The sequence below is a fragment of the Coenobita brevimanus genome, chromosome 22, assembly GCF_032717465.1.
Source record: "Coenobita brevimanus isolate Jiangsu-jjx chromosome 22, ASM3271746v2, whole genome shotgun sequence".
Taxonomy (NCBI): Eukaryota; Metazoa; Arthropoda; class Malacostraca; order Decapoda; family Coenobitidae; genus Coenobita; species Coenobita brevimanus.
Genome location: NC_136975.1, coordinates 34,855,013 through 34,870,771, shown reverse-complemented (window position 1 = coordinate 34,870,771; position 15,759 = coordinate 34,855,013). Strand labels below are relative to the sequence as shown.

Below are 15,759 nucleotides of genomic sequence, written 5' to 3'. Positions count from 1 at the left end.
CAGCACTTGCCTGGTCCCATAGATGCCGAAAAATAGGACTTCTACTGTATTTACATTCATTGCTTTACTTGCTGTTTACACATTATTTACAATTCCATTTGCACTGTTTTACTCAACAGAATGATTGTGGTCACTCTTTATCAATTGTCAGCCCTTTACCTCTTTCCACACGAGGTTTAGTAGGGGGTAAAGGTCACAGGGCCCTTTGCATGGGGCTAAAAAGTGGCTGAAGTTGGCAAGAGCAAACAGACATACCTTCACCTTGGAAGATGACAGTGAACTGATAAGGGTGGGCCGGGGTGGCCTACCTAGGGAAATGCATTACTGCCAACGTCAGCCTCTTGACAGCTGCTAATATATAGCAGTGAAATGATTGGCAGGAAATCTAGACAATACATTATAAATTAGGTAGTTCCAAGTGAATGTAAATATCACTTAGGCTTCTCCCTTCCCTCCTTATATATATTTTTAGTACGAGAATAGATTATACGGCATATTTCAAGGGGAAATAAACAGCGAAAATTAGCGAACGAGTGCACGTGAGGTGTTGTCAGATGATAATTAGCCAATTCCAGGTGTATGGCACTCTCACTTACCTTATTTCTTTTTGGTATATATTATTTGGTATAAGAATAGGGCATAGAGCTTATTTCAATGGATGAAATCAGTGGAAAATTTCAGGGACCATTTACTTACCGTAGCATGGCCGGGCAGGCGAGAGGAGAGGGTAATGGAGGGGAGGTAGGGAGGGGAGGTAGGGAGGGGAGTCAAGAACGGGGAGAAATGGCTAAATTGTCAACAATGGATGGGAGTACAGATGAGATTAGGAGTGCTGACTAGTGTTGGACATTGGCAGTACTGATAGATAATACAAGCTACCACTTGAAAGCCCGGGTGAATTCAAAATAACACAGAATCGCAAAAGTGACGCCCCGCAGTTTAATCCCTTGCTCCCAAGCATCACGAAAGTGACGCCCCGCGGTTAAGGGGTTAAAAGCGTCATCCGAATCTCTGAGGTTGGATTTGAAATGATGATCGAAATAGTCATTTGAATCTCAAAGGGTTAATGCTTACTCCTCCATTACCTGATGCTTATTTTTATCTACCACTGCATTGTTCTCAAAGTCTTCACCATTAACCTTTCACTTGCAGTACTGATTGCTTGGTGGAAGAGCTCTCGGATCAGAATGCCCTCTTGCCTACACTCTATGGTTTGAGTCACAAAGGTGACCAGATTTTGTATCAAAGAAAGGCCACTGGGAAAGCATGTCAGTCTTATACCCTTTAATATCCTGGATTATGGTAGCCTAGCCACAGGCTCTATTTAAAGGCAGAAAAATGAGACTGGCATTTATCATCACCATCATCTAATCCTATGTTGCTCCAAGAGGAGTGTAGGAGCCCAGGGCTAGGCAAGTTGGTCCTGATATTTAAGATGACAGTGACCAGCCTCACTCATCCCTGAGTGGCATTACATGGGCAATAAACCCCAACCATCCCTTGGATATAAACCTAAACAGGCTCAATCTGGTTGGAGCGCCTTAATTACCCACTAAACCACTAGGTGCCATACTGGCATTTATTTTGAATACCAATCTCAACCTTTACTTTCAAAGCTTCTCTTAATTTAATCATGTATACAATAATCACATGGTCAAATAAACTTCTATACTATCCTCTATCCCACCTTCATGTCAACAACACTCCCAAGCACCTTTCTCTCTACAAGCACATAATTAATTATGCTCCTTTCAACAGTCTCTCCAGTTTCCATGTACCATGGATAAGTATGAGCCTCTTTGTGTCTGAAACATGAATTACTGATAGTTACTGAAGAACTGACTGTACCTCTTTGCTGAGCTTGAATCTGCGCAGCTTGTCAGTGAGATGGAGAACCAACTGAAGAAGGGGCCGCATGCTTTCAATAGCTTCTAAAGATGGATTCCCACGCCCCGGGAAATTGAATCCAAATACTAGTGCACGACGAACCTCTGGAAGTTTGGTTGGCTGCGTGTCCCTACACCATGGATGAAGAACAGTTTGGTTAGTAATGAATATCTCCAGTCTATAAGCTGCTACATAAAAACCCTTCCTTAGTAATAAATTTCTATGCCACAGCAAGATAACAAGACTAAGGTTGAAAGTGATGAAGGTAAAATTTATACAACTCAGGGGGAAAAAAAAAAAAGAAAAAAGTTTTTGCATGGCCACACACAAAAAATATATATTATTCACACATACTATGTGAACTTGGAGGTACCCTTAGGAGAAGGGATTGCAACCATCATTCAACATCATCTAACTGGTAACTTTTTAAACTGGTATTATTTTAGAATACGATATTTAAGGTGGCAAATCGGATGAAGAGGGAAAACAGGAATATCATGGGGTAGGCAATGTGTGAAGAATGATGAAGCAATGGTATTGGTGAACAGTGAGAATATTAATGATGCCTGGAAAGAGCATTACAACTGGTTGATGAATGAGGAATTTGACTGGAACAGGGATGGCTTTGAGTCAGCAGATCAGATGTTTAGCCCTCGGCCTTTGATGCTGCTACTAGGGGCAGGGCAAATAGGCAGGATGTAGTTAGGGAAGGTGGCAGGTGTGTCTTGGCTGACTGTTAAAATGCTGATGGCCTCCGGATATATAGGAGTGGGCTTAGTTGATATATACGATTATAAAATTATATGATTGTGTTGTCCCAGATGACTAGATGAAAAGTGACTGCAAATGTGAACTAGGAGAAGAGCAATGCCCTGGAATGAGGAAACTGTGGAAGTATAAAACTTTTCCTGTAAGCCAGGAAACCATTTACAGTGCTGGGTGGTAACCATATACCCAAGCTATACGTGTTCCCTTCGTGTCACTAAGTGGGTTGGCAGAGGATTACTGCTCCTCCCTGTAAAATAACTAACTCAAAGACAAACAGCCATCCCTTACAGGATTATGGCATCTGGGAGTAGATAGAAAGTTTATTTACCAATCTGATAAAGGATTATGGCATCTGGCAGTAGATAGAAAGTTTATTTACCAATTTGATAAACACAATTGTACATGAGTGTGTTGTCCTGGATAACTGGCTGAAGAGTGTGATTGTAAATGTGTACTAGGGGAAGGGCGATGCCCTGGAAAGAGGAAATTCCAGAGGCATAAAAATTTTGGATCAGATAATGAAGGTAATGGAAAGAGTTCTGGAAGGTATGATTAGAGAAAGAGTGAATACTGATGAGATACATTTGGGTTTATGTCAGGCAAAGGGACCACTGATGCCATATTCATTGTCCAACAGCTTCATGAAAAATTAATAGAGCAAAAAGGGATCTGTACTTTATTTTTGTTGATTTGGAGAAGGCCTCTGGCAAAGCCCTTAAAGAGGTGGTAAAGTGGGCAATGAGAAAGCTTAGGATTAAAAAAAAGGCTGGCTGGAGTGGTTATGGCTATGTATGTGGGTGCTTGCACCCAGGTGAGAGTAAAAGGTGATTAGAGTGACGAGTTTTCCATGAATGTCAGCGTGCATCAGGAGGTCAGTCTTGAGCCCCTTATTGTTTATCAGGGTGCTTGAAGCCCTCTCATGTGACTTCAGAAATGGACTCCCATGGGAGATGTATGCTGATGACTAGGTGTTTATTGCAGAGTATGAGAGTGAGGTGGAGGAAAGATTTAGGAAGTGGAGAGATGGAATGGGCACAAAGACTTGACAGTAAATGCAGATAAAGGAAAAGTGATGGTATATAGGGCTGGTGGCGGTACTATCAAAGAAGTGGGAGAACGGCCATATGCAGTTTGCCACAAGGGCATGGGAAGTAATTCCATCTTGTGCAGTATTTGTGATAAGTGGGTGTATAAGCATTGTAGTGGTATTAGAGGTAGACAGTGAGTTTATGTGATGTGTTGGGAAGAGCATGTGGAGAATGCCCAGTGTGAAAGGATTACCTTGCTGGTGAGTCTTTTGAGTGTGTGGAAGAGTTTTGTTACTTGAGAGAGACATTATGTGCTGAAGGCCGGGCTGGAGCTAGCGCCGCGGCTAGAGGAAGGAGTGGTCGGAAGTTGTTCAGGGAGCTGTTGTCTCTCCTGACACTGAAAGGGCCCTCCCTCCATGCTAAAGATCTTTGTATGTGGCATGTGTTAGGAATGTAATACTGTATGGTGGTGTGACATGGGAAGTACAGGAAGAGGATATTCGTGGACTCAAACATACAGAAACGATGGATGTGTAGTATGATATCCTTAAACATGAGGCTTAAGGGCGGTAGGATTATGACTGAAGAGTTCAGAAGAAAGATGGGGCTGGAGTGTATTGGTGCTGCAATGAACAGGGGTAAACAGAGATGGAACAGGCATGTAGAGAGAATGGGAATGACAACTGGGTGCGGAATGTGAGAAGCGTGAATGTTGGAGGTAGGGCTGTGAGAGGCAGACCAAAAATGACCTGGGACAGGGTCAAAGAGTGTGACCTCAGGGACAGGGGATAGAACAGGGAGGCTGCCAGAGACTGAGTGGCATGGAGAGCTGCCATTTGTTGACTAGGGCCACCACATGCAAGCAAGTTGGAGCCTTTATATGTGAAACAAAATAAACTGTTGGGATCATTCCAGATTCAGGACCGAGGAAAGGAAGAACTGCTCTCTTGTTTATAATTATATTGCTGTTTACAGCATAGGAACCTCACTCCAAAGTCATAATTATTTGTCTGTTAATTTAAAACAATCAATCATCAGTGCATATCCTGCACTTTCTCCATGTAGCAAGGCTATCTCTATTTCTAGCAATGCTTTAGCCAGCACCTGTCCCTTATGTGTATATATATATTATTTACACATATATATAATATATATATATATATATATATATACAGTAACCCCTCCAATATCCGGATCAATAGAGCCATCGGTAGGTTCGGATATTGGTTTCATCCGGATATTGGGCCCCAGCTTATGGACTTGTACTTACGGACCCTAACACAGAGAAACACCTATACAACTCCCTCCGGACATGCATAGCACCTATTTAACATCCAAATCACACCAATAAGGCACATAAATGACTGAAATAAATGCAATAGAAACATAAAATGTGGGTTTAGAAGTATGTTCATACATTAATAAACATTCTGGTACTTATGGACTCTAACCGAACCGAACCTAACCGAACTCTGAAAAACACATTCCTACTGCACATGCATGAGGTAAGTTTAGTATGGAAAGAAGTACAGTATGACACTTTCTGGTAAGTATAGTATGGGAAAAAATACAATATGAAACATTCTGGTAAATATAGTATGGAAAATAGTACAACATGAAACATTTTGGCTACTTACAGCAAGTCCCTGGCCACCTCGATGAATAACCGCCTCCTCTCGGACTCTGACAGTAAGAACGATTTCCTGAAGCACTTGCACTACACTCTTCCTGAAGTCTTGCACTGAACTTAGTCACTAACACACAGAAGTCCGTTCTTTTCACAGTGTTCACTTTAGTCCAAATAATGTTCCATTAAATTTAAGTGTTGCACATTAACTTTTCCCAAGTTTTTATAAGTTTCCAAAGCCAAAACAAAGAAGGTTAGTTACGTTAAATTTCTTTTCTACTTAGTCTTTTCTCCCAACTTGAAAACCTTAACACAACACACCGTTTTTTCACTGCACAACACTCAAAATTCCCGTGTGGTCTAGTGGAGAAGTTCTTGCTGTTTATTCACTGTCAGAGCCCGAGAGTATCACTGGCAGGCGTCCAAGGGGTGCATCGGTGGGTAGTGGTGATGGCATACCGACTACAGAAGACTCTGAAGACAGCCGCAAACTCACGTCGAGCGGTGACTCCACTGTAGCTGATGTGCTGGGCTGTGGCTCGGAGCATGAGGGCCTGTCTTGGGGAGGCAACGGAGTGGAACCAGGGCTTGGCACAGCGGGGGTCACGGGCCTGAAAAAACTGTCAATCGTTGACTGACGCAAGGACCAACGATTCTGGCGATTGATGATGCGCTGCCGGAAAGCACGCACTTCCTCCACGAGTCCCAAGGGCCCCATCTCCCTGTCGCAGTCCGGGTGTTCCAGGTAGTCTAGGACGAACTCTAGATGTTCCCGGAGTGCGCTCAGCTTGGGGATGGCAGGAGTAGTGTCCTGCTGGGCGGAGTCTGCATCATCATCGCCTTCGTCGTCGGAATCTTCAAGTTCGGGACTGACACCAGCAACCGAAGATGCGATCTCAATATCAGACAATGTCTGATACCCAGGATCGCCCTCGTCGTCGTCCAACCACTCACGAACATCGTCCACATCAACATCGTCGCCGTGCGTACGTAGCCGTGCATGGAAGTCATCCACGTCAAACCCTAGGAAATCGTACTCCACATCTGTTCCGAGAAGCAGACGAGACCAACCATTTTCAAGAGTTTTCACAGGGACTTCCTTCCATGCACTAGCCCAGTTGTACAGCGCAGACTTGATGTTGTGGCAGCGAAGGTTTTCCAAAGTCCGCTTGCCTCGAGTGTCACGTCCTTCCCTGCGCTCGTCCTCGTCCTCGTCCTCGAGAACCACCATCACCTCGTCCAGGAACTTCCGACGGTACAGGCGCTTTGTTGCCACGATCACTCTTTGGTCCATTGGTTGAATGAGAGCAGTCGTATTAGGTGGCAGAAACATGCACCTAATACGGCCATTCTCAGCAACCAAGTCCTTGTCGCACGGGTGGGCAGGTGCATTGTTGAGGAGAAGGAAAGCCTTTACCTGGTCGCGAGGAATTCCCAGTGTCATCGTCTGGTAATGTATGACCTCCTTGACGAAGTGATGGTGAAACCAGTCTTTGAAAATCACAGCTGTGAACCATGCTTTCAAAGAATGGTACCATACGACAGGAAGGACATCCATCACCCCACGAAGGCACCGAGGCTGCTTTGCACGGCCAACAATAACGGGCTTAAGCCGGTGCATGCCATTAGCATTGGCACAACACAAAGGAGATATCCGTTCCTTAGAAAGCTTGCGGCCAGGTACACGCTTCTCCGTCTCATCGGCGAGAGTGTTCGTTGGCACCGAGCGATAGAATAGGCCAGTTTCGTCAGCGTTATAGACTTGACCGAGAGTGAGGCCCTCCCTGTCGATCAAGCCTTTCACCTTGTGCCGAAACTCGTCCACTCCATCCTCGTTAGCGTCCAATGCTTCGCCATGTGCTTTACAGTTAGTAAGGCCATGTCGTTACTTGAACGCGAAGAGCCAACCCTCGGATGCTTTGAAGTCAAGGGCGTCGTGAAGCCTTGCAAACTTCTCAGCAGCAGCCTTCAGCTCCGTTCCACGTACCATCACACCAGCTGCACGTTGCTGTCAATACCAAATCAACGTGGAGCGGTCGATCTCTGCATACTTGGGGGTAAACATAACCTTTCTCTCCACGTTGCGTTTGCTTCTCGACGAGAAGTCAGCCGTGTACTGCATGAGCTTGTCTCGGGAATGCTTGATATCGAACAAAGTCGACCGGGCCAGGTTGAACTCGCGGAGAATGCGAGAGGAAGACCAACCCGCATCAACCTTCTCCAATATCTCCCGTTTCTTCTCCAGAGTCAACACCACTCTCTTCCTTTTCTCAGGAGGCGGGGCCATCATCACACACACTAAGAGTATGGCAGAGAGCAGCAGGAGGCCTTGCAGCAAGTACGGCACCACCGCAAAAGCGAGCACGTGGGCAGCCATGGCGAACAGCGCAGGTCTTGTCGCGGTGAGAGACAGGCGGGAAGTGGGGAGAATGCAGCGGCGCTCTATCGGACGTTGGAGGAATGACGAACCAAAACAATGCTCTCACGCGGCGCGCGCGGCAAGTTCAAATTACGGACGGCAAAAAATCGATTTTTTTTCCATTTTTTTTGGATTTTCGGACCATTTTGGGAATGTTTGATCCCAGGACGATAAGGTTCGGTTAGTGGGGATGTTCGGTTATTGGGCGTCTGGATATTAGAGTGATTACTTTATATATATATATATATATATATATATATATATATATATATATATGTATATATAGATAGATATATATATATATATATATATATATATATATATATATATATATATATATATGTATATATATGTACATATATATATATATATATATATATATATATATATATATATGTACATACATACAGTACCCTCGCATTCAACACGGTAATATTGTCGTGCATGGGTCCCGTGTTGGACCAAAAACGTGTTGGACAAACAACAGAACATATATATATATATATATATATATATATATACAGTACCCTCGCATCCAACACGGTAATATTGTCATGCATGGGTCCCATGTTGGACCAAAAACGTGTTGGACAAACAACAGAACCTATGGGGAAAAATGAATTATGTCAGCAACCCTAGGAAAAGTCACCCTAAATACCTACCATATACCTATACATATATTGGTACTACTGTAATTATAATAAATGATACTGTACTATGAATGATAACTAACCTTTTAGGATCATGTTGGTGGGCTTGCTGGGAATGAAAGGTGATATCTGAGACTGTAGGTAGTCCTACTGGGTCCCTGGAGGATGGCTGCTGGTGTCACTAGCGGGTAATGGCTGCTGCTCCTCCTCAACCTCCCTCATAAATCCTTTGAAATTCCTCTCCCCTTTCTTCTGCCTCTCGATGAATTCTAGCTTGGTGGCCTAAGGGAGGTGCCGCCGCTTCTTGGGGTTCTCAGAAGGCTTCCTAGGCATCATGAGCAGAGTAAAATGCAGTAGCAAGGGCAGAAAATGAAGCGAGAAAAAAACACCGTCCAATACAAATTATGCACCTGAGTAGCACTGTGGCGGGAGAAATTTAAACATCACGTGAGAACAGAAGCGTTTTTCATTGGGCGACATCATGATCTCGTCACGATAGCGGGCGGGGAAGGCTACTTGATCGGAAGTTTTGATTGGTAGTCTGCGTCACGAGAATGTCCAGTATGACCGTGTTGGACGAGGGGTGATCGTGTTAGAGGCGAACTCTGCGGATTTCGCCCACTTCTCGGAGCTCCGTCAGTGTTATGCTTACGCACCCGTTTTACAGTACAGTAATCACTCCAATATCCGAAGTAATAGAGCCATAGGTAGGTCCGGTTATTGGTTTTGTCCGGATATTGGGCCCCAGCTTATGGACTTGTACTTATGTACCCTAACTCAGAGAAACACCTATACAACTCCCTCTGGACATGCATAGCACCTATTTAAGACCCAAATCACACCAATAAGGCACATAAGTGACTGAAATAAATGCAAAAGAAACATAAAATGAGGGTTTAGAAGTATGTTCATACATTAATAAACATTCTGGTACTTATGGACCCTAACCTAGCCTAACTCAGAAAAACACATTCCTACTGCACATGCTTAGCTACTAACACCCTATTCACACCAATAAAGGACATTAAAGAGTGAAATGAGGTAAGTATAGTATGGAAAAAAGTACAGTATGAAACATTCTGGTAAGTATAGTATGGAAAAAAGTACAGTATGAAACATTCTGGCTACTTACAGCAAGTCCCTGGCAACCTCGATGAATAACTGCCTCCTCTCGGACTCTGACAGTAAGAACCATTTCCTGAAGCACTTGCAGTACACTCTTCCTGAAGTCTTGCACTGAACTTAGTCAATAACACACAGAAGTCCGTTCTCTTCACAGTGTTCACTTTTGTCCAAATAATGCTCCACTGTAACTTAGTGTTGCACTTTAACTTTTCCCAATTTTTTTTTATTTTCCAAAGCCAAAACAAAGAAGTCTATTTACGTTAAATTTCTTTTCTATTGAGTCTTTTCTCTCAACTTTAAATCCTTAACACAACACACCGATTTTTCACTGCACAACACTCAAAATTCCCGTGTGGTCTAGTGGAGAAGTTCTTGCTGTTTATTCACTGTCAGAGTCCGAGAGTATCACTGGCAGGCGACCTAGGGGTGCATCGCTGGGTCGTGGTGATGGCGTACCCACTGCAGAGGACTCTGAAGAAAGCCGCAAACTCACGTCGAGCGGTGACTCCACCGTGGCTAATGTGCTGGGCTGTGGCTCGGAGCATGAGGGCCTGTCTTGGGGAGGCAACGGAGTGGAGCCAGGGCTGGGCACAGCGGGGGTCACGGGCCTGAAAAAACTGTCAATGGTTGATTGACGCAATGACCGACGATTCTGACGATTGATGATGCGCTTCCTGAAAGCACACACTTCCTCCACGAGTCCCAAGGCCCCCATCTCCCTGTTGCAGTCCGGGCGTTCCAGGTAGTCTAGGATGAACTCTAGATGTTCCCGGAGTGCGCTCAGCTTAGGGATGGCTGGAGTAGTGTCCTGCTGAGAGAAGTCCGCATCATCGTCGCCTTCGTCGTCGGAATCTTCAAGTTCAGTACTGACACCAGCAACCGAAGACGCGATCTCGATATCAGACAACGTCTGATACCCAGGATCGCCCTCGTCGTCGTCCAACCACTCACAAACATCGTCCACATCAACATCGTTGCTGTGCATACATAGCCGTGCATGGAAGTCATCCACATCAAAGCCCAGAAAATCGTACTCCACATCCGTTCCGAGAAGCAGACGAGACCAACCATTTCCAAGAGTTTTCACAGGGACTTCCTTCCATGCACTAGCCCAGTTGTACAGCGCTGACTTGATGTTGTAGTGGCGAAGGTTTTCCAAAGTCCGCTTGCCTCGTGTGTCCTGTCCCTCCCTGCGCTCGTCCTCGTCCTCGAGAACAACCATCACCTCGTCCAGGAACTTCCGACGGTATAGGCGCTTTGTTGCCACGATCACTCCTTGGTCCATGGGTTGAATGAGAGCAGTCGTATTAGGTGGCAGAAACATGCACCTAATACGGCCATTCTCAGCAACCAAGTCCTTGTCGCACAGGTGGGCAGGTGCATTGTCGAGTAGAAGGAGAGCCTTTACCTGGTCGCGAGGGATTCCCAGTGTCTTTGTCTGGTAATGGATGACCTCCTTGACGAAGTGACGGTGAAACCAGTCTTTGAAGATCACAGCTGTGAACCATGCCTTCAAAGAATGGTACCAGATGACAGAAAGGACATCCATCACCCCACGAAGGCACCGAGGCTGCTTTGCAAGGCCAACAACAATGGGCTTAAGCCAGTGCATGCCGTTAGCACTGGCACAACACAAAGGAGATATCCATTCCTTGGAAAGCTTGCGGCCAGGTACACACTTCTTCGTCTCCTCGGCTAGAGTGTTCGTTGGCAGCGAGCGATAGAATAGGCCAGTTTCGTCAGCGTTGTAGACTTGACCGAGAGTTAGGCCCTCCCTGTCGATCAAGCCTTTCACCTTGTGCCGAAACTCGTCCACTCCATCCTCGTTAGCGTCCAATGCTTCGCCATGTGCTTTACGGTTGGTAAGGCCATGTCGCAACTTGAACGCGAAGAGCCAACCCTCGGATGCCTTGAAGTCTAGGGCATCGTGAAGCCTTGCGAACTTCTCAGCAGCAGCCTTCAGCTCCGTTCCACGTACCTTCACACCAGCTGCACGTTGCTGTCGATACCAAATCAAGGTGGATCGGTCAATTTCTGCAAACTTGGGGGTAAACATAACCTTCCTCTCCACGCTGCGTTTGCTTCTCGACAAGAAGTCAGCCGTGTACTGCATGAGTATGTCTCGGGAACGTTTGATATCGAACAAAGTCGACCGGGCCAGGTTGTACTCACGGAGAATGCGGGAAGAAGACCAACCCGCATCAACTTTCTCCAATATCTCCCTCTTCTTTTCCAGAGTGAACACCACTCTCTTCCTTTTCTCAGGTGGTGGGGCCATCATCACACACACTAAGAGGAGGCCCGAGAGCAGCAGGAGGCCCTGCAGCAGGTAGGGCACCACCACAAAAGCGATCACGTGGGCAGCCATTACAAGGAGTGTACACTCGCGGTGAGAGACAGGCGGGAAGTGGGGAGGATGCAGCGGCGCTCTATCGGACGTCGGAGGAATGATGCGCCAAAACAATGCTCTCCCGCGGCAAGTTCAAATTACGGACGGGAAAAAATCATTTATTTTTTTTATTTTTTTGGGTTTTCGGACCATTTTGGGAATGTTGGATCCCAGGACGATTAGGTCTGGGTAGTGGGGATGTTCGGTTATTGGGCGTCCAGATATTAGAGTGATTACTGTAATTAAATCATATTAAATCGTACTTATTTTTTGCCCTCCGTGCTGGACGCGAATTGTGCTGGACAAACGTGTTGGACGCGAGGGTACTGTATATATATATATATATATATATATATGGTGGTAGGTGCTGGCAACCATCATCCACTCACTTGATGTAGTGCTGCCTACTTCTTCCTTAGCCTTTCGCATTCCTTTTCTGTGCCTGCCCTCCTCTCTTCCTACTTTTCCCATCTTTCTTGTCACTTCTTATTGCTTTTCTTTCCTTTACAGGTGGCTTTAAATTGAGTGACATGCCAAATGGTTTCCTGTAAGCCAAGAAACCATTTACAATGCTGGGTGGTAACCATATAACCAAACCATACGTGCTCCCTAAGTGTCAACAAGTGGGTTGGTGGAGGGTTAGTGCCCCTCCCTGTAAAAACAAATAACTCAAAGTCAAATGGCCACCCCTTACGGGATTATGGTCTCTGGTGAAAAAAAATATGTATATGTACAGTAATCCCGCATTTTTTGCGGATTTTTTGTCTACGGTTTTGCCCTCTCGCAGATTTTCTTAGCATTAATAAGTTCAACAAAAATATCCTTGAATATGCAGAAAACAAAAAATTTGAAATTCCCGCAGCTTCCAATTGTAGCGCGGTAAACTCACACCACCCTCTGTCCCTTTCCCGTGGCCCCTCTGCCAGTGTTACCATATCTAGCATAATTTTATTCTTTTAGCATAATTTTGATCAAATTTTCGAGTCTGGAATATTTTTTAGCATATAAGAAGTTTTAGAATCATTCTAGCATAATTTAGAATGGAATGGAATATTTTTGGAATAATTTTATAAAAGCTACAAATCAGAGAGAGAGAGAGAGAGACGAATAAGGTAAGATGTTTGAATAGTTGGTTACTTTCAGTTTGGGCTTGGTTGGGTTGGATTAGGTTAGGTTAGGTTAGGTTTTAGGTTAGGTTCGGTTAGGTTAGGATAAGTTTGAGCTTTGTACTTTACCCATGAAACCTAGGTTTTTTCCGATGGATTTTGGTATGATTCATTCGATTTTCAGCTTCATTTCAGTCGGAAATGACCATTTACTGTGTTTCCCCCCCTCCCTATAACCCCCGATTCCCCAAAGATCCCCCATTATTTCAGGGGGATGGGAGGGGTCATATCTCAAAATCTGGTTATTTCCGACGGAAATGATGCTCAAAATCGAATGAATCACATCAAAATCCATCAGAAAAACGTAAGTTTCGTAGGAAAAAGCAGTATGGGCAGATACCGATATTTATCCTCTTACTGTATGTAGGTTCATTTTAATATTTTCATAGTAAACAATACATAATTAATATGTTGCACGAATATGTATAGAATTTTATCATTTAGCTTCAAGTTAGCATAATTCATTTTTTACTTGGAACAAATTTGCTCAATCTAGCATAATTTTTTCATTGCCCTAGCATAATTTCGTTGTTTGGATATGGCAACACTGCTCTCTGTCCCTCATTCCTCAGTCCACGCCTGACTGTCTTAAGTGGCTGGTGTGCTTGTAACCACACTATGATATGAGCCTCTTGCCTCCCACTTGCTTTCCACATGGCCCCAGGACGTAAGCCAGCCTCACCAAAGGCTAATAATACAATTAGTAAGAACTCCAAAGTGACAAAACGATCAACAAAAGTTATGACCTTAGCAGAGAAAATTGTGTTACTGGACAAGCTAAGAAACGACCGTGCGAGTGTTTGCTATCACCAGTTAATGCATCTTTTTATTTTGTACTGTTTTGTGAATAAATGTGTAGATAATTGTGTATTACAGTACGGTGTTTACGTTTTTCCTTCATAATGGAGTATGTGCTTTCAATCTTGTAAGAAGGTATTTCGGGATGAGTATGGAGGTTTCGGGACAATTCACAGTCACAACAAACACAAAACAATTCGCCTTCATTAATGAAGATAGCTATGGGTGACGCTAGAATATAATTCAAAGGCGACTACAGCGAGGAAGAAACAAGTTAATTATTGACTAAAGGTGCAACTAATAAGTAATATCCAGAACCTACACTACTGAACATAGACTTTGCTGGATCCCCCTGAAATACAGTTATTAAAGTATTGATTAATTAATAATAAGTATATTGATGAAAGTACTGATTAGTATATTTATAGAATGGCGGAGAATCGTCCAGGGTGCGAATTGTTCTGAAGGGGAATCGTCCATGTTTCGATGGAGAATTGTCTGACGGCGAATTGTCTCGCAATCAGTATGGACGTGGACTGTGTGATGGGCAGCATGGTGGATACAAGTGTAAGATTCAATTGTTAATAGAGTATTCGCGGAATTGAATTTTCGCGGGGGTTACAAGAACGTAACTACCGCGAAATATGCGGGATTACTGTATATATATATATATATATATATATATATATATATACAGTATATATATATATATATATGCTCATTTGGTGCACTGTGGAGAGGAAGATAGAGCTGAAATTCCCTGGGAAAGGTCATAACAGGTGGCTGTCACAAGACCAAGTACCAGAAACCTCAACTTAAAAGCTGTGTATCATCGGCCTAAGAAGTGACGGCAAAGTATGCAGGAGATTTCGGTCGGTGATAATGCACATACTTTTCCTTATACCTGTATCTTTACAAAGTGAAACCTATTATGTAAAACTGTTACAAAAAACAGTAAGTAAATGCTAGGGTATCGGTATATTTCAAAATTGTAGGAAGCACTTCGTTAGTGACGATAAAAGGAAATCCTAAACGGACCTAATTGAAATTTTAGAAATATCGCTCAGGGACAGTCAAGAATAATTTGCCAAGATCAAATCTAGTATGGTAACAAGCAATAATTTTCTTTTGGTAGCATAAAACTGAAAAGAAAAGAGCTTCAATAAACATTTAAAATGAATCATTATTATTTATAAAATAATTTCTGTTATAATACCCGGGAATAATTTGTACAACGCCATGGGTTAACCCTCCCAGGCATGAAAACGCGATTCACATTCTTTGAGTGTTTCCTGGCAAAAGCACAGACACATGAATAGAGTCCCAAAGCAGAAAAAAATTTGCCAAAAATTAAGTTTTCGGCCAATTCACAACAAGCTTTGATGCATCCAAAGTAAACACTTGGCAACCCTGTCGGCCCTGGCATGGGGCAGTGTGTATCAGCAATCCGCAGTATCTCACCACAAGCCAGGCCTAAGGGTAGCACTCCGTCTGTCATCCCTTTAAACCCCCCTCTATTTACTCCATCCCGCCCGAGGCAGAAGCCTCGATTGAAATATCATTATTGTATGATGTTTGTGACTATATTGCGAAGTGATTGTGTCTATGGAGCATACGTACAGTAATCTGCCCACTACCTACATGCCCAATAACCGGACACCCCACTACTCGGACATTTTGGGCATAGGCCTTTGGAACCCAAAAAAAAAATAAATAAATAAATAAATAAAAAAATAAAAAAAAAAATAAAAAATCCAAAAAAATTCCAATTTTTTTTCACCCATAATTTGAACTTGGTGCACAAATCAGACCAGCTGTGTTTTGCCGCACAGTTCCGCTGATGTCTGGCAGGGCGACGCTGCCTCCTCCCCATTTCTTGCTCATCCATCGTCGTGAGTGCAT

The 15,759-nt window shown here is 43.9% G+C and overlaps 1 protein-coding gene across 2 annotated transcripts in view; it reads right to left on the bottom strand.

The window, feature by feature from the left end:
- Window positions 1-15,759, bottom strand: part of LOC145392516 (PAT complex subunit CCDC47) — a 447,784-nt gene that overhangs the window by 105,362 nt on the left and 326,663 nt on the right. For both annotated transcript variants that reach the window (XM_080266910.1, XM_080266911.1), the window contains one exon: window positions 1,849-2,017. In XM_080266910.1, coding sequence (XP_080123036.1) covers window positions 1,849-2,017 — 169 coding nt within the window. The remainder of the gene's footprint in view (window positions 1-1,848; window positions 2,018-15,759) is intronic.